The sequence below is a fragment of the Centrocercus urophasianus genome, unplaced genomic scaffold, assembly GCF_019232065.1.
Source record: "Centrocercus urophasianus isolate 14NV4802_14NV808 unplaced genomic scaffold, USGS_Curo_1.0 seq_13, whole genome shotgun sequence".
In the NCBI taxonomy this organism is placed as follows: domain Eukaryota; kingdom Metazoa; phylum Chordata; class Aves; order Galliformes; family Phasianidae; genus Centrocercus; species Centrocercus urophasianus.
Genome location: NW_024884475.1, coordinates 11,110,300 through 11,129,547, shown reverse-complemented (window position 1 = coordinate 11,129,547; position 19,248 = coordinate 11,110,300). Strand labels below are relative to the sequence as shown.

Here is a 19,248-nt window from a genome sequence, read left to right as displayed (position 1 = left end):
TTTTTTTTTTTTTTTTTTTTTTTTTTTTTTTAACATCGAACAACTTTCAGAGATAACCTTAGCAGAACGTACACCATGATGAAAACAACTTTTAATCATTTTTATCAAACCATTCTTAGGCAATAAGAAAATGCATAATGAAAATGTTAAGAATTTGTTACATTCAGCTTGTTTAAACTAACGATAAAACATGCATCTCTGGAAGAGACCATTCAAATATTTATAGGATCTGTAAAATGACTGTCAAGAATACATTTAACAACAATAAAAACAATGAAATAAACTTTACTGACCTGGCAGTTTCTCTGATGGTTTTGTCTTAGCTCCCGATGCAAGGCTATGATCCTCTCTGGACTTGTTAATTTTACAGGAGAACTGGTGTATATATTTGGAGTGATGTGAGAGCTGTGGATGCCATCTGCCTCTTGCAGAAAGGTTGCAGGTATTGACCACGACATTCTGCTCACTTTGACTGAAGCCTCATGATTCTCTGACTGCCCACTGGCCTCTGAAATGTCTGTGGAAGAAGGCAGCATCTGCAAGACAAAATGCCATCTTTAGAAACTCAGAGATGAAGCTTTCCAGCACTGTTTATTTTGAGTAAGTGGAAGCTGTTTGGATTGCAAGCTGTTTCATTGCAAGAAACATTCACAGAAATCAAATGTAAAGTAATGATATTTATAAGTAGTTAATATACCAATTACTTGAAGTGTGAGGCATTCTTCTTTCTTTCTAAAATGGAATCCTGCATTCCCCAACTCTTCCCCAAGAACTAAAAATTCCAAATTTGCACCTGAATATTTAGAAAAACTAGAAAAAACTAGGAAAAAACCCACTAATTTTAAAGATTTCACAGTTTATCCTCTTCAAGGATTTCAATTTCTATAACATATTTCCTTCACGCATATTATCTTACTCAGCAGCAAATCCAATCCAAGCTTGTCTACTTAAGAATGCTCAAGGAAGTTAAGTTTAATGGATTTTAAAAGTTCAGTTGCACAAACTCTTTGGCACATCCTCTTATTCCATATTTAAATCAACTTAATTGATTTTACTGTACAAAAATAAAACTGACGTCACACTAAGACCGAAAAGTGGCTTGATTGATAATGTACCTTTTCATAATAGTTGCCAACAGGAAGAGAAGATTTCACTGCAAATAAATGACTATCACAAAGAAGTAGAATTTTGTCTTAAATACAAATTTATTAATGAAACCAGATTAATGATACATTCTTTTCCTTGTAGTTGCAAAGAAAATGAATTTACAACTTTTAACAGTATTTTCAGCCCTTTGGTTTTTGCTTGTTTGAATTACTTCCAAAATTAATGCATCTGATTTCAAGTTATCACTTCACTGTCATTAATTCTCTTGCAAAAATTCCAGAAATGCAAATACTATAAATCCAAATCAGGAATTGTTATTTAAGATAAAACACATTTTACTTACAGAAATGTATTGCTTTTTCTCTCTATGTCTTTAATAAGCATTAAGTACATCACTTGTGTCCATTCAAAAACAGACAAACAAAAAAAATAAGGGCTTCTGATGCGTTATAATGATGTAAACTTGTTTTGAAGTGATCCCCCAGATGTAATTATCATTTATTGGCAAGCAAATCCACCAAAATAAAATGCTGTGACAGCGTAAAGGAGAACATACAGTGTGTGAATTGCTGCCATTGCCAAGGAAAGAAGTTTCACCACCTTGCTGAAGTGATAATCATGGAGCTTTACGTGTAATATACAACTTGCAAGGAGGTCAAGAGCTCCAATACCAGGAGCATACAGATGCCAGTGGTGCTGTATTGTGCTATAGCCTAGGTGATGCTCAGGAGACAAGCTAGTCTGACCGGAGAAAGCTCATCACTCTTCTGCCCTGCTTACAAAACAACACTTTTGGCTCTTAGGCTCCCTAAAGCATGTGTCTTGTGGTTCCTAAATACACCAGTGTACTGGTAACCTGGTCACAGAGTCAGGCGTATTAATTGTGCCTGTCCATCTCTGGATCTGGTGTGCTGCAGGACAGAACTATTCCCAGACACAGCACATAAGAGAGTGTGAATGACAAACATAATTGATGGACACTGACTTTGATCCAATTGTACCTTACATTCTTGCCTCCTCATCATAAGAGGGGTGAACCAACACTGAATTCTGGCCATTGATCCCATTAAAATACCAAATGCAATTTGTTTTGCCAGCTGAGATGACAACTAGTCCTTGACAGCAGTCACCACCTGTCTCTTTTACTTCAGGCTGAGCAGCAGGTGAGGCACAGGACAACATCAAGGAACTGAAAGACCACTCACATGGACCGACTTTGCTGCTCCTCCCTAGAGGATTTGCTTTTTCTCTATGCTGATTATACAGACAGTCTGTGATCTGGATAGTGTTTATTTAGGCAGGGTGGCATGAACACCCAATGAAATCATAGCATCAATACCAGTATTGATCAGTTGGAAAGCAAAAGCTATACATTGGATGTTCTCTTGTAAACACTGAAGCCAAAGGAATCTCCAGAAGTCCTTGACTTCTAACCAAAGTTATGAAGGCAGTGACTGTCACCAGCACTCACAAAAAGTGCTGGCTGGCTGAAAGAGGGGTTACAAAAGGCAGCCCTGACATGTTCTGTGGCATGAAGAAATTAGATCTAAAATTATTTGATGACAATTTTCTCACTACAGGAAGCACAGTTAGAGGCACCCTAGTGATAGATGAGACTCAGCAGGAGCAGCACAAGTTAGGGAGTCCAACGACCCGTGCAAAGGCAAATCACTGTCCTCCTCAGTAGGCAGGATTGCTGCTAAAGCTACCAGGAAAAACACATCTGTGTCAAAGCTGTAACAGTCATACATTACATTGCTAGCAAAAAATAATCTTTTTCAAGTCTCTTTCTTATATTTCCCTCAAATATTCAACTCACAAACTCTTTTGAGTTCCAGGATTACTGAATTTTGCAGCAGTCGATGCATCAGGGATCAGCAGAAATGTGGGTTATGAGTTAATGCAAACCCTGATGAGTGGAACTGCTACCACACTGACAAAGTGTTCACAGAAAGGTCAGTATATGAAAACTGGTATGATTCTTTCAAAAACGTTCATCTTTAGCATTTCATAAGGCTTTGTGAAACACTAAAAATCACTTTTTCTCTAACTCTACGGATGTAACCAAGCACTATATATTTATGAATACAAAAATTTCAGATTTTTGTCTCAGTGTCTATGTGTGAATTTCTTTTATTAGATAATTATCACACTTAACATTATTAATTCTATTTTACCTTGATAATTTTTTCTTTCCTTTAGTGTTTCCACAAATTATCCCAGCTGGGAAAAAAATGGAAGTATTGTGACATCCCCCCAAGCTTGGCAGAATCCAAATTTACACTTCAAGTCCTTGAAAGGATCACTTTTTAAAGAACAATAATAAGAAAAAAACTACTCTTTCTCATATTACAAACAGAAAAAGATACTGGTGTCACTGATAGAATAAAGTTTGAGTTACTGTGGATAATTTTAACTGAACATTTTATCTTAATAGAAATTCCAAACAGCTTCACTATTTTAATCATGGCTATTCTACCACTTTTACCACCATGTATTTTCTGTTCTATTTTAATCATGGCTATTCTACCACTTTTACCACCATGTATTTTCTGTTCTATTTTAATCATGGCTATTCTACCACTTTTACCACCATGTATTTTCTGTTCTACTCTACTAGAGCAAAAACCACTGCAAAATTATCCCTTTTATGCATATTGTCAGAAAACAGATCTAAATCTTTGTCAGCCAGACCCAGTTTTACTTAAAAATTGTGCTAACCTTGAGTATGTACCTACTCCTCAGTCACTACAAATTCTTGGGATTTCCTCTCTACAGACATTTACATAATTATTGAATGGCTCTATCAGTCATTCCACTGGAAATGACAGATTGCCCTTAACAGTTTTAAATCCGTATTTTATATCCTTCATTGTTTTAAAATATTTTTGAGGGTCAAAAATAACATTCCTCTGCAATGGATTCTACCCTTCTTTAAGAAAATGACTTAGTAACAACCACTATCATGGCTCTTCTGTCAGCTTGGAATTCCAATCAAATCACCTTGGCTCACCAATAGACTAAAAACTCAGAGTCCCTCACTTTAAGTGTGGGACTTAACTAGCCAAAGCATATCTCTTTCTGACTCTTGTTACAACAGAGAGAAAGTCACTTTTTAGAATTTTCTTACCACTTCTAAGCAGATAAAATGGGCAGGGTAAGCGTTGGTCAGTGCCTCTTTCTTTCCACTAAGTATGGAAAGAAGCAGAGTAACTTCCACAGATGTAGCTGTCTGAACTGCTGGCATCAAATGTGAATTGTATCTCATCCCAGGTGTCAGAAAACCTGATCTCAACACTAATGTACAAATCGTTTCACGGAGAGTGTAAGAGTATTATTATTGCAGGCCTGCTTCCTTCAAATATGATTCACAGGAAAGCAGTAAGTGCCCTCTTGCAAAGAAATATACAGAGAGAACATACATATATAGATCTGTATATATAAATAAAAAACATTGTTCTGCTGAAAAGTACCTCTGAAGAAATCCCCTGATAGAAAGGATGATTAGACCACACTGTTTTGCACATTTATTTCTATTCTGCGAAACACATAATTCACTGCACTGGACACATTCTCTGCCTGGAGCTTTCCATGTATGAGGTTTAAGATGACTTCATGAAAGGCAATAAAAAGCACTACCATTTATCGTTATATTCATTGCACAAATCACCTCTTGGATCTGAGAGAAGGGGGCAAAAAGCCACAATGGCTTCAGATCCACTATGGAAAGAGCATACCAAATCAAGTCAAAGGCTTCCTGTGCAAGAGAAATTGAAGTGATTGAGTACAGCAGCATTATCCATTACAACCATTAGTCATCTGAATGGAGGCTGTTGACATAAAATCAGAACTGGCCGGCTCAGACATTTGTGGGAAAGAATTGAACACACTCCTGTTTCTCCACACACACTCTAGAAGAGAGAAAAAATGCCTGAAAATACTACATAACTGCACAGCCTGGGGTGAGCTCACGTGAAGGGCAAGCCAAGCTCTCTTGCTCCTCTGTGTGGTTCTCCAACATACCAAAAGCAGCATGGAGACAGCTTCGTGTATGAGGCTGTAAAACATGTCAAGTTTGTTTCTTAAAGTGCAAGTAGACAGAAATTCAGAAAAAAAGTGTCGGCTCCTATTTCCTATTTCCTGTTATTAGCTATCTGAAACATCTTCTCTTCCTTTCCACCGTTACCAAGTCAAGCACATCAGCTATTGAAAACTCCAGTCTTAGTCTTTTCTGTTACTGTTTTCTGTCCAGTAAGTAGAAATATATATTATCAGCTGATGAATCTGCCCTATGTGCTTTCCATTGAAAAGGGCAAAGAAATAATAACTGTTAATAATGTCCATTAATTAATCCTACTTCAGCAAGAAAAGTAAGACAACAAGACCTTTCCAATTGAAAAAAATGAACATTTAAAAGAAGATCATGAAAGTGGGATGTGACAAAAGGATGAAAATTGAGATTGTTCATATATTTTGTCTGATGTTGAGCCTATGAGCCCCAACCATGGCACTGTGCTGAGGGCTACATGCATCTTCTAGCGGTTGCTCTTGCCCCTGCCATGTATCACCTCTTTACAGACCACTTTTTAATTTCCAAACACAAAATACAAAGTTTAAATTATTTATATTATATTATTATATATATTATATATATTATATTAAATTATACACCTCCTAGGATGGGGCATCCACAACCTCTCTGGGCAGCCTGTGCTAGCACCTCACTACTCTCTCTGTAAAGAACTTCCCCCTGACATCCAACCTAAATCTTCCCTCCTTCAACTAAAAACCATTTCCCCTAGTCCTGCAGTTATCCAACCTTTCCAAGAGTTGATTCCCCTCCTGTTTGTAGGCTCCCTTTAGGTACTGAAAGGCTGCAATGGGGTCACCGCACAGCCTTCTTTTCTCCAGGCTGAACAAGCCCAGCTCCCTCAGCCTGTCTTTATAGGGGAGGTACTCCAGTCCCCTGATCATCTTTGTGGCTCTCCTCTAGACCCTCTCCAACAGCTGTCTTTTCTGTACTGGGGGCTCCACGCTTAGATGCACTATTCCAGATGGGGCCTCACAAGAGCAGAGTAGAGGGGGTCAACCACTTCCCTGTCCCTGCCAGCCACCCATCTTTTGATGGAGCCCAGGATACCACTTGCCTTCTGAGCAGCAAGGTCACATTGCTAGCTCATGTTAAGTTTTTCATCTATCAAGACCAACAGGTTCTTTTCCACAGGGCTGCTCTCAAGGACCGCTCCTTCCAGTCTGTATGGATGCCTGGGATTCCTCTGGCCCAAGTGCAAAACTCTGCACTTTGCTGTGCTGAACCTTATCAGGTTCAACTGGGCCCACCTTTCAAGCCTCTCAAGGTCCCTCTGAAAGGCATCCCTTCCTTCAACTGTGTCAAAATTTACATTTCACTGTAAATTTCCAGTAAAATGAAGTCACTGGGACAACAGTGATCTACAGTGACTGAGAACACAGCCTCCAATGCTGTAAGTGAGGTGACATATCTAAAGATGTTTGGATTTGCGTGGCACTGCCTTAGTGTTTTAGTATTAGAGATAGCTATTTGGAATTAAAATACTTCTGGAAAACAGAAGAGAATGCCCAACCGTATGCTGTATCCTGAATAAGAAAAAAACTAAATACACTTTTTTCTTTAGTCTTTAGTAACATGTTGACTTTCATAAGTCCTCTACTGAAGCCACACCATCCTCACACACAACTAGGACAGACTGATCCTATCTTCATAAATTTATACAGTTGGTTATAAAAAATAATAATAATAACATGAAAATTTGTTTGAGAAACAGGCACATAATTTTTTACTTAACTATGCAAGACCTGGCACTGAATTGAATGTAGTCCTTCAAAGGGCTCCTGGATCAACACTCAGAATCATAGAATGGGCTGGGTTGAAAAGGACCACAATGATCATAGAGTTTCAACCACCCTGCTTTGTGCAGGGTCACCAACCACCAGACCAGGCTTCCCAGAGCCACATCCAGCCTGGCCTTGAATGCCTCCAGGGATGGAGCATCCACAACCTCCTTGGGCAACCTGTTCCAGTGTATCACCACCCTCTGAGTGAAAAACTTTACTTCCTCCTAATATCTAACCTAAACCTCCTGTCTCAGTTTAAAGCCATTCCCCCTTGTCCTATCACTATCCACCCTTGTAAACAGTTGTTCTCCTTCCTGTTTGTACACTCCCTTCAAGTACTGGAAGGCCACAATGAGGTCTCCCCAGAGCCTTCTCTTCTCCAAGCTAAACAAGCCCAGTTCCCTCAACCTTTCCTCATAGGAGAGGTGCTCCAGCCCTCTGATCATCTTAGTGGCCCTCCTCTGGACCCGCTCCAAGAGTTCCACATCCTTCCTGTACTGGGGACTCCAGGCCTGGACGCAGTACTCCAGATGGGGCCTCACAAGAGCCAAGTAGAGGAGGACAATCACCTCTCTCTCCCTGATTGCCACCTTTATATATCCTTGCAAACTTTCAGTTGAAATCCATCATTAAGCTAAAGCAAGTAAGTCTGACATCAATATGTAACAGACTTCCATTTGTCACTGGATCCAGAAATGAATAAAGCCAAGTGCAAATCTGTATGTCAAGAAGGAAGAAAAAAAACACATCCACCAAATTTTCTCTGTAAGTATTCAAGTGCTAGGAAAGATTTAGAAGTTAAAATCTCAGGGGATGAAAAAGAATGAACTTTCAAAGGAGTTTTATGTCAGTAGAAGCTGGGAATCTTAGATGTGAATAGCAGTGAGAATAAGAGTTGAGATGAAAAACGTAACTCTTAAAGATGAAAGTTCAGTTCAGTTTAATACATGTCTGTAGGTCCACACAGTCCACACAGAACTGTGAATATGAAACATTCACTTCTCTTTGTGATTGCAACTACTTATATATATATTAAACTTGTAGAAGGGCCAATTGGATATTTTCTCACTACAATGTTTTCCATAGGAAAACTTATTCATGAAAACCTATTTTTTTTCATGGGAACAGAAAAATCTGCCTTGGCAGGAAGGTTTTCTTCTCTTACATATGGGAATTACTTTCCACAGCCAGCTGAAACATCTGGTCCCAGAATGGTCTGAAGCTTAGCGTCATGTTGCTCAGCAAGAGCCAGGCTGTCTTTAGCAAGATTCAGAAAGCAGGTGTGAATCCCCATGTCCCCAAGACCTGGTGGAACTTTTGGACAATACAGCACTGGATACCATGTGAAGAGATTTATGCTCTCCTTGGTGAATAGCTAAATGTCTGCTGAAGCAAGCAATTGAATTTGGAGCTCCTACCTCCCAAATTAACCCATTAGCCATCCAGAGAACAATTTAGTTTAATGCTATTCTGTTAAGAGCTGTTTTGTGACAATTAGGCATTCAGGGAGACAGACTAAGTGTGCCTTACTATATGTTCATTCATCACAGCAGTGTTTGAGAAAACATCTGAAGATAGTGAAGTATTTTCTACATTTCTGACAGAAGAGTTACTAACTCCGCCACACAAAACACTCATTCTTAGTGTGAGCTTAGGTAAGACAGTGTTGGGACGTGTCTTGAAACACTTGCAGGAACATAGCTATGCACTATAGCTATATATATAAATCTAGTCTTATCCAGACTGTTATTTTTTTTTTCTTTCCTTTTAATTTATTCTTCAATAATGCATCTCAGATCTCTCAGGAATAAAATGCAAAAATACTATTAAAACTCAAATTGTATCAGTTATCTTGCATTATCTACTAGGTCTTCAAAGTATTAGCTAAAAGTTTTTTGCATGGAGCACAGACGTGATGAGCTCCAGAATATTTAAACCATGACTAAAATTGCAGTTAAGCAACCCAGTCTGCTGCTTGGTCTGAAGCAATATTAAGAGCCCAGAGATATTTTATAACTGTTCACTGAGTCTCACTAAACACTTCACAAAAAATCACTGACAAAACAGCAATAGAAACCAGAGGATCCTGCAAGGACATGCAGATGCTTACCTCTTGATTACATGTTGTTGTAAAAGTGTCTATGTACTCTGCAAGGGCAACGTCGTTCACCAAGCTCCTCACTTCTTCATCAAACTTGTAGTTGTTAAATCCTCTACGGTGAAACTCACCATGCATCCTGATAATGAAGCTGTTCCTTTCCTGGCATTTTCTGGTCAGGCAAGCCAACTTAGCCTATGCAGAATAAACACATAAACAGTGATCTTGTTCCTTGTTCAGACTGAAAAATTATATTCTGAGTCTGGTGAAATTCCACACCTTTCGACCCAAAACTGCGCACTGTAGTCCTATACTTCTAGGTCTTCCAGGTGCTTCTGCATCCTGCAACAGCAATATGTACATACAGATAAACTGAAAATAGGCATTCACTTTTCTATCTGTGAAAACCCACTTTTGCAAGCTATAATAACAGCCAACCTCACCTAAACCACTGGAGCAAACAACTCAGTTAGGAGGAACTGCAGAAAGCAGCTACAAAGAGAGAAGATACAAGATGCTGAAAACAAGAGCAAGCCTGCAAACACAGGGATACCCCTTTGCATCAGCCTTCAAGATCATATCTTACCTTTAGAGGAGCTAGTGTCAACATTGCTTCAGACTTTCTCTTCTGGAGTTCTTTTGTCTGAAAGGTAGAAAAACATACCATGTTAATATTTTCACTTAGAAATATTGCAGTAGTTTTTGGATATTTGTTTTAGACTCGACTTCTGAAGCATATACTTCACACAACTGCATGACCTTGTATCACAAACACCCTGCAGTAATGTAAGGAGTTGTTTGTACACTGATAAGCCCTAGCATTGATGTTGGACTCATGTATTACCAAGTGCTTTCGGATGCTTTTAAATGGAACCCTATATCATCAAAGCCACATCACATTAAAGACTTGATACCATTCATTATGCATTCATACTCCCATTTGATCTGTGAATCCTCCAAAATACTCTTTTGGGGGAAAGTTTTCTCCTTTCTTATTTATATTATGTTGTAGAGAGCAAGAAACACAGGGAGATTTCCAGCACATTCATTCCATGGCAGGCTTTCATAAGTAAACATCAACAATTTTCTGCTTTGAAATGATGGATACATTTCCCCTAGTATGAGGTGAGGCAGATGACCTGATTTGTACTTCATGATAAAAATGCTTACTATTTACGAGAAACCTGCTTTCTGAGAATACAGAAAATGTATTATAGTCTGTCAGGTAAAATCTCTTTCTACTATAAATGAATACAGTAATATTTGGAAAAAAAAAAAAAAAAAGAAAAAAAGAAAAAAAGAAAGAAAAAAGAAAAAAAAGAACAGATTCCTTTGAATTCATTTTGTTTGGTTATTTGTATTTCTATGAAGCCCACAGTAAATATATAATGTGCATTAAAAAGAAAAAAAGAAAAAAGAAAAAAGAAAGAAAAATATTCCCTTTATAAGAACTCAATCACACTGAAAGAGGTCACCCAGCTTTAGCCAATAAATTATGGACTTGGGAAGGAGCACAGTGGATAGGACAGAGAGATGCCCTTACATTACACTTGTACTGAGGGAACAAAGGAAAAGCTGGCAGTCGGTCTCTTCACTGTTGACACTAAATTCTTGATGAGGCATGGAACAAAACACTTTGCTGATGCAACAGAGCAATTAGGAGCTGCCCACTTATGTGGATAGCACGTCTCATCCTTTGCTCACCTACCATCTGATATGCACCATCCATCAATGCAGACAGCAGATACTATAAAACAAATTCATTTTACTAGCACTATTCTGTTGAGAAGCAGCCTAATCAACTCCTGAGAGAGGCCACTAGTTTTCCATGCAGTGTTCTTTAAAGTAAATCACAGCACATAACAAGGCAGTGGATTTACTGTGGAGGAAGGAGAACGAAATTCACACTCTGCAGGAAGAAAATTCTTTGTCTCCTGTATTTCAGAGAAAAGACAGAGAAGAAGCACATCCCATGTGCTCTCTGCAGGGCACAACTGAGAAAACTCTGTTTACTAGTAGTTTCACAGCACAATGGACAATTCCAATTTGGCTTGCATTATAACAGTCATCATTAAAAAAAAAAAAAAAAAAAAAAATGGTTCCAAAGAAATAGAAAATAAAATCTAAGGAAAAAAAAGCCTTAACAGAAATTTATTCATTTGTCAGAGATCATCTAAAAGATCACTGATTATAGTCACACTGACAGCAGTTTGAATATAAGGCAACAGCTCTGCAAGGGTTAATGAGTGTGTCTGCTCTGGTGTGCCTGCTGAAATACAGTGTGCAGACCTAGAAACTGAAATATAGTGTGCAGACCTAGAAACTGTTAATGTAAGTAGACCTGCATGTACATTGAAGCTTTTCAACAGAATAATAGTGTCAATTTAAAAAAAAAAAATCTACACCACGCATACAACTGAATCTCTAAATATGTAACCCTAACTGCTGGATAAAAAAAAAAGGCACAAAATTCTGGTGCAACAAGGCAGCTGGGAATGTTACAAATTCTAACAACGTAAGCCAAGGAGGTGGCTCGGTAAGAAAACTCAGCACTTTTCTTGGATTATGATATGGGGATTACAGAAGAGACTGGTGGCAAGTTTTTATTATAGAGAGACTATCATCTTTCCATAATGTTGACCACCCAGGCAGTTTACATCTTTTCCTATTTCTCTGAAGTCAGGGGGAATTTGATATGCCTGTAAACCACTTAATTATCCCCAGACCCATTCCCAGGGAAAAAAAGAACAGAAAAAAAAGACTACTTTGGCTCCTTCTTTTGGGAAGAAAGAAGTAGAATCTGAAGTCTGAGCCCACATCAGTCCACCCATTCAAGCACACAGACATCAGCTTGCTTATACCTTTTCACACAGCTGAGCCTGAAGAAGTTCCACTCTATTTTCCAAGTTGTGAAACTGATTTTGTAATGCAGTCTGGTCCCTGAGCTGGGCTTTCAAGGTCAGTATTTGCTGCTGTAATCTCTTATTGGATATTTTATTTTCCTCCATTTCCTGGGCATCTTTCATGGTGTACATCGGCTAGAGAGCAAACACAGAATTTCAGATTAGATGTAGAAAATAAAATATTTTGAATCATGCTTTCGAGCAACGTATCTACATTTTAACTCAATTTTTTTAAGCTAATACAAAATGTATGATTTCAAATCTTTATGAACATAGGAGAACTAGTATCTTGCAAAAATCTTAGAATTAATTACGAGCAAGGAGTTCTTGATTCCCTCTGAAAATAGGTATAGAACTGGGATTTCACAAAGTTCCTTCAAGGTAAGTATTGTATTATAATCATTTCATACATGGGGAAACTGGGGCACAGAGAAATTAAGTGACTAACCTAAGGTCACACAGTTAGTGAGGACAGAATTCAAAAGTCCCCAGTCTCCTGCTCTAACTGCTATATAATACACCCCTTGGTTTGCACATGTGTTCTTCTCAGAGAGTAAATGGCATGTTTTCAGTTATCTTTTATTTTGGAAGATAATTAATAAAACTAATTTGATTTTAAGTGCACATTTTAAAAAAAATTAAAAATAAACTATTGCTTTCAAATGATAATGGTACAGAACAAGGGGAAGGAAGAGCTTCTGAATTTAATTCCTCCTTCCCCACTCTCAATAGTCTCCATTTCTTTATTTATTTTTTCAGTTTCATGCAGTTAGATTGAACACATTGGACAGTGTTTTATATCTGTGGTCAGCATCATGAGATCAGTTCCAGAAATTATAGTATCAGATTAAACAGTGTGAGAACGATGAAGATCTAAGAGTAAAGACAGTTTTGTGAATAATGCCTGTGCTATTGTGAATTTACATTTAAAAATATTGAGTTGATACAACTGTTCAAGTCTTCATGTAATGTCACATATGCAAGTCTAAAGAGATTGAGCATTTCTGAGATTATGCTAAGAATCCTAGGCAGATCTCTAATAAGCCCATAAACTTTCTTACAAAACACTCACTCAGGAAGATGGTTTGATTTTCATGGATGTTAACAACAAAGCAGCTGAAAGAAGAGCTAATGTTCAGCTATTGTGCACAGCAGTGCAGTAATTCTCCCTGGCTTAGTGACCATCTTTCCAACTTGGACACCTTTGGTGACTACAAGATACCAAAGGTACCATTCCAAAGAATACAGAAAACTGAAGAGAGATCACATCATTCTGTCTGCAACTCATTGTTGCAGTACAGGCAAAACCACAAATACGGTATTTTCATACTCTTCCTAATCAAGTGAGTTTTCCATGTGCAGCATTCTAGTCATTTGCACTTGCTTTTTATCAAATTCTTGGCTCCCTCTTGTGTTAAGAGAATAGAACCATAGTGACTGTTGGACAAATCAAGGATCAGGTTTTTTTTTCATCTTCTCTCCCACAGAAAAAAAGCATGTTAAATCAGAAATGGAAACACTCTCTGACTGAAGATGCTTAACGGAAAAAGAAGTGGTAAAAAAAATGCTTGAAGGTTAAAGGCAGAGAAGGTTTACCTCCTTCCTTCTGCATTTTGCTGTCACACTGGCAGTTTTATTTTCAAAAGCACAAATGAGCACACAAAAATGATGTAAGGTTATGACGTCCTAGTTTACAGTAACTGCTGTTCAAGCTCCAAAACGGTCACAAATGCAGAAACTGAGAAATAACTGAAGAATGACTAAGCCCCAATCTTAACTTAACTTATGTAGTATGCACGTCATTCAAAAATCTTGTGTTCTTTTCCAAAGCTGCAAGTAATATTCTGCTTCTTCTTTCCTGCTCACCCACATAGTTCTCCCAACTACTACTATAGAATGGTTCAGAAAAACACAAGAGCAGCCTAGAAAATTTTCCCAAGTAAACTTATGCTAAATGATGCTTTCTCTGTTAGCAACACCAAGCAAGAAGTCCCAGCAGTAACTTTGAGATATAATACCTGCACAAAAAAACTTAGATCATTAAGGATTTCACACAAACAGATTGATGTTTATTAAAAAGTTTATTTTAAAAGAAAGTGAAAAAAAAAGTTTTAATATTTCTTAAAATATGTCTAATTTCTATCTATATCAATATTTGCTTAATTTTGCCAATAAGATCTACATCCTTTGGTGAAGATATAATGGACTTAAGTCATACAGATAATTAGTTGATCCATCAGATAGCGTATCTGAAGGATAAACTCATATCTCTGATGTACATTTGCTACAACTTTGACCCTAGAATGAGATATGCATGTATTTTAAAAATTTATATTAATCCCACAACAAAGATTTAAACTAGACAAAGAAGTAAGAGGCAAGTCAAACAACACTGCAAACCTTCCACTATGGGCAATCTCATTAATTCACCTGAAAATCCATTTGTCAGAGAATTATTCTGGCTATATAGGGAAAGTTCTAAAAAAAAAATAGAGCTGTCTAAAATGCCCGTGCAGAACCGAAACATTGGATTATCCAGTAAGAGAGATGGTCAGCCTAGCATAATACCTCGTTACTTTCAAGTTTACATCTGCACTGGCTGTAAGTCTGCATCAAATCTATTGCCAATAACATTAATAGATGTCTCAACACCTGTACACAGGAATATGGCTTTTCTTCATTACATTTACATACGTACCATTAATTTGCAGTGCTGCTTTCCAAGAGTTTTCTCTTCAGCTTCTTGTTTAAGACAGTCTAATTCTGAGAGAACATGTGTTAAATAAGTCTTGATTTCTTCATATCTGGTTTCAGCAAAGCCAAGTTCCCTGTACCATTTCTGAGCCTAATGGTAAGGTTAAAAAGCAAAATTACTGAGTGAGGTTAGTTTAGCAGAGATACTGTTTCTCAGCGTTGGCTTACAAGCATGGACTTGAACATAATCTCCAAGTTTTAAATTGCTAGAGCTATGATGAGATTAAATTTTTAGGCTGATTTCTAAATTTGAAGTTACCTTGAATGCTCTGAATGAAGCTTAAAATAAAACAGTCTGAAAGCCACCAGAGGAGAATAAGTGGCAAAAAAAAAAAAAAATCCTCAAAAATGTCAAAATGAAAAATGTAGCGGAAGAAATAAAAACCTGTACATTTATGTTTATATTACTTCTGAGATTTATTTTCCCTACTTCCACTACCAATTAACTGCCATTTTGAAACAAACAAACACATTCAGTAGATCATTGACCGCACGATTCTTTCTTCGTTATTTCTTCCTTCTGAAATCAAAGGTTTCACATTCTTTTAAGTTAACAAAATAAGTTGTTGTAACACCCAAAGGATTAGAAGGGACTAAATTAATCAGACATTTTAAAATAAGTAAAAATCAAACGATACATTTACACATAAACTCCAAGGGACTGGAGTCTGTCCCTCCATCACTCAATCCCAATCCATCCCTGTACTGCAGTTGCCTCATTTTAATTCAGGGAGGTTTTACACAGTGGTTGTCAAAGGACTGCCATCTCATACATCCACAGTGTGCAATCATACTACTTCTTTACACACCCAGTATAACATTTGTTATTGTTGATGTTTTTCCACAGACAGTCTGCATGATGCTTGTTACTCGGTGAAACAGCCCCGTAAATTCAAGCATGCCATAAAGCAGTACTGTTAAGATAAACAGGACATGGAGATTGTGAAATAAAAATAGGAATATTAAAGCTAAAGTGTTAGGAAAGGCACAACACAGAAAAAGCTTAGCTTTCTCTGTTGCTATTAAAACCACAGATTTGCTGTACAGAGGCACAGAACTTGCTCTCCATTCAAAGAATTCCCATGGAAATGGTTATTATTACATACATGTCAAGAGATGAGGAAGTGCACATACTTTGCACTATCACTTGGTATAGCAAAACCACTTGGCAGAGTCAGATTTTACGCCCCTTCTTCCCTTATTCAAAAATTACTCTGAAATCAGATTCACCATTATCCTCAGGCGAGGATACTTCTTACTCTTCATTCCCAATGAGGGGGAGAGAGGCCAGAGCTGGCTACAGCAGATATTTTGTTTGGAGTGTCTTTATTAAGCCCTCAGTTTCTGTTGAAGCATGCTGAAGGACAGCAGCTTCACCCAAAATTCTGTCCAAACAAACAAACAAACAAACAAACAAAAAAAACTATGCAATTCATCTCTTAGCTAAAAGATCTTGGTTCTGCAAATCAGAGACTTCCCATTTAGTAAAAACATTAAGCACTGGCAGAAAAAAGCAGCCATGTAAGAAAACAAAGAAGAAAACAAATTTGCTCTTCAGAACTGCATCAAAGACAAGCTTACCTCTTTTTTTGATTTTTCTAATTCTTTTTGCTGTGCTTTTAATTCCTCTTTTGACCTTTCCACTTGCTCTTTCATCGCACTGTAGCTTTCAGATCTCCTGCCCTGGAACAAGTGGAGAAACAGAAAGACATGACTCTTCCCACCTACACACAAGTGTTTACATATATTTTAGTGAAAAATATAGTTTTCTTTTATCTGAATTACAACAAATACTTGCATAAAATCAGAATAGTAGAGATAAATCTTTCCCTGTTGATTATTCTCAACTGAAGCAATAATTCAGCTATTACAAGAACATTGTAATTTCCATAGAATTTCACTGTAAGATTCACAATTGCAGAAGAGAAATACAGATGAGAAACTGAATATAATTAAAGATCTTGTCTCTGAGTATACATTTCACAAAAACCAGAACAGATAAAAAAATAAACCCTATCAGAATAAAAGTTAGTAAATGAACATGTTCATATTTCTTCCTTTCTTTCTATCCTGCTTGATAACTTTCATTATTTTTAATATTTACCTCTTTGCTGTAAAAATAGCTGGACGGGTCTCTTCTATCTTCTTCAGTCTGAGTTACACCACATGCTGTTTCAACTTTCCTTGGCCTAGCACCATAATGTTGAGTTTTATTTTCTTCTTTTATTTTTACTATCTTTTCCTTTGTTCCCAAACTTTTTTCTTTCCTCAGATCTTCATAGGAGAAACCCAAAGAATACATCAATTCTTTCAATTTGTTATTTTCTAAAATGAAGTCAGCATTTGCTTTCTGAAACTCACCAAGTTGTTCTGCATTTTCTTTTTTAATTTGTTCTATAGCTCTTTTCAGGACACATTTTTCCTCCTGTAAGTCAGAAATAGTCTGATAACAGCTAGTTTTGCACTCCTGAAGTTCTGAGACCAAGGCCCGGTATTTATCCTGTTCACATTTTATTTCTGCCAAACTTCCCAATAAATTTTCTTTTTCACCTTCTAAAAGAGATATTCTTTTTAAGTTTCCCTCTCTCTCTTGCATTAATTCATTATATTTTGCTACATAATTTTCCTTGTCTTGTAATAATTTAGCTATTTCTTTGAAGCATTGTCTTCTTTCTTCTTTCAGGTCAGAAAGTAGCTGAAAATATCCAATTTTCTTTCCATCTAGAGGTAAAACACTCTTAGGAAGTTTATTTAATTCAATTGTTAATGAGTCTTTCCCCAAATTCCTACTTTTCTCATCAATGTAAGAGAGATTCTTAGAGATGGTTTTAGCAAAAATCGTTCCTGAAGTCTTGGTATTTCCTTCTGACACATTATAACATTTACCAACAATTTCATTCTCATTGAGTAAATTTTGAAAGAAAACATTGTTATCATCAACTTCTAAAGCGTACTGAAAATATGCATTCATGTCCTCTTCCAGTGCACACATCTTCTGAACACATCTCTCGTTCTCCTCTTGTAATACACAGACCTTTTTAAAGTAGTTTTCATTCTCTTGCATCAGTAGAAATATCTTCTGGGAACACATTGCCACTAATTTTTCCAATTCATATGTTTTCATATTACGCTCATGAACCGCTGCTGGTTGTGACAGGTGGAAGAAATACTCAGAAAAATTGTTCTCTGGCACGAAGTGTTTGCTTAAGCACATGGACCTCTTCTGCATAGGAGACAATATGTTTAGTGGATAACCCTCTTCCTCTGACCAAGAGCATTTCTGAGAGTATGTACACTGCATGTCTTCGGCAGCAATTTCCTGACGTGAGAAATACTTCTCATTTGATTCATGTAGTTTCAGGGACTGGACTTTTTTTCCTTTCAGTCCAGTATTTCTTGAAAGGTTTATTTGGTGAGTTGCTTTCTGAGATTTCTTCTCTTCCTCTCCCATTTTTATCATGTCTCCATCTTTGCACACCCTCGACACATCAGATATGCAGATTTCTGAGAGTCTTCCTTGTTTCTCCACTTGTTCAGGACTCTCTCTGAAATGCAACTGAAAGTCTTTCACATCAACAGATATTTTGTGGACACCTTGTGGAGTACCTCGTTTGCCTTTGACTTCAATTCCTTGATTCTCAGGCTTTGTCAAACCTCTCTTATTTAAAACATTAGAATTTTCCCCAAAAACAGAGGTTACCTGTTGCACTTGAGATTTCTCAGTCTGTATTTCTTCTCCTTTAATTCTCAATCTAAAGATTTTTTGGTGATATTTTCTATCACAAACACTTTTATCTGAACTTTTATTCTTACTTATGCTTTTTGGTAGAATTATTTCCTTTTGCTGATGTTTTTCCACTCTGTATTTTTGAAGAGAGGATGCAAAATTTTCCATCACAGAGCATGGAATATTTCCGCAAAGAGCTGTAAGAGCTTTATCAGAAAAACCTTCTTCTGTAACAACACACAGACCATCCAAGCAAAGACTGGTATTTGCCACACTGAAATCCAAACTCCTCACTTTCTTCACTGTTGTGACAGCCTCTACCCTGTAGCTTTCTGGATTTAACAAGATAATGTTGGGTTTGCTTCTCATCAAATCTTCAACCACAGAAACAGGGAACATTTTTGCTGGTAGAAGTATAGCTTGTTCTTTCACGAAAGAAAAGCATTCTTCATCTTTGTTTCCTTTGCTTGTTTCACCATTAGTTACTTTTTCAGAGCAAGGTGGAAGCAGGCTTGCGGCAGAATAGCTTGGGGTACATCTAAACAAAGTGAAACTGTCTTCTGAAGCACCTGTACTTTTTGTTCCTAGGGTGACCTGATAATTGCAAAGGAGATATGTTTCAAACTGAAAAATATAAACCAATGGAAATAATATTTGATTATGGACAAATGAGAAAAACATTGCCGCATGAAGTTTTCAAATAAATTAAGGATTTGAAATAGAATAAAGGTAAAATAAGAAGGTACAAATAGTCAATCATTTTCTTACAGCACATTATTCACCTT

General features: G+C 37.1%; 1 protein-coding gene across 1 annotated transcript in view; it reads right to left on the bottom strand.

The window, feature by feature from the left end:
* CUNH4orf50 (chromosome unknown C4orf50 homolog) overlaps window positions 1-19,248 on the bottom strand; it is a 73,018-nt gene that overhangs the window by 45,607 nt on the left and 8,163 nt on the right. The window contains exons 6-12 of the mRNA XM_042811762.1: window positions 16,841-19,057; window positions 16,318-16,419; window positions 14,681-14,827; window positions 11,941-12,117; window positions 9,666-9,722; window positions 9,092-9,274; window positions 294-536 (exon numbers count right to left, since the gene is read on the bottom strand). Of these exons, the coding sequence (XP_042667696.1) occupies window positions 294-536; window positions 9,092-9,274; window positions 9,666-9,722; window positions 11,941-12,117; window positions 14,681-14,827; window positions 16,318-16,419; window positions 16,841-19,057 (3,126 nt within the window). The remainder of the gene's footprint in view (window positions 1-293; window positions 537-9,091; window positions 9,275-9,665; window positions 9,723-11,940; window positions 12,118-14,680; window positions 14,828-16,317; window positions 16,420-16,840; window positions 19,058-19,248) is intronic.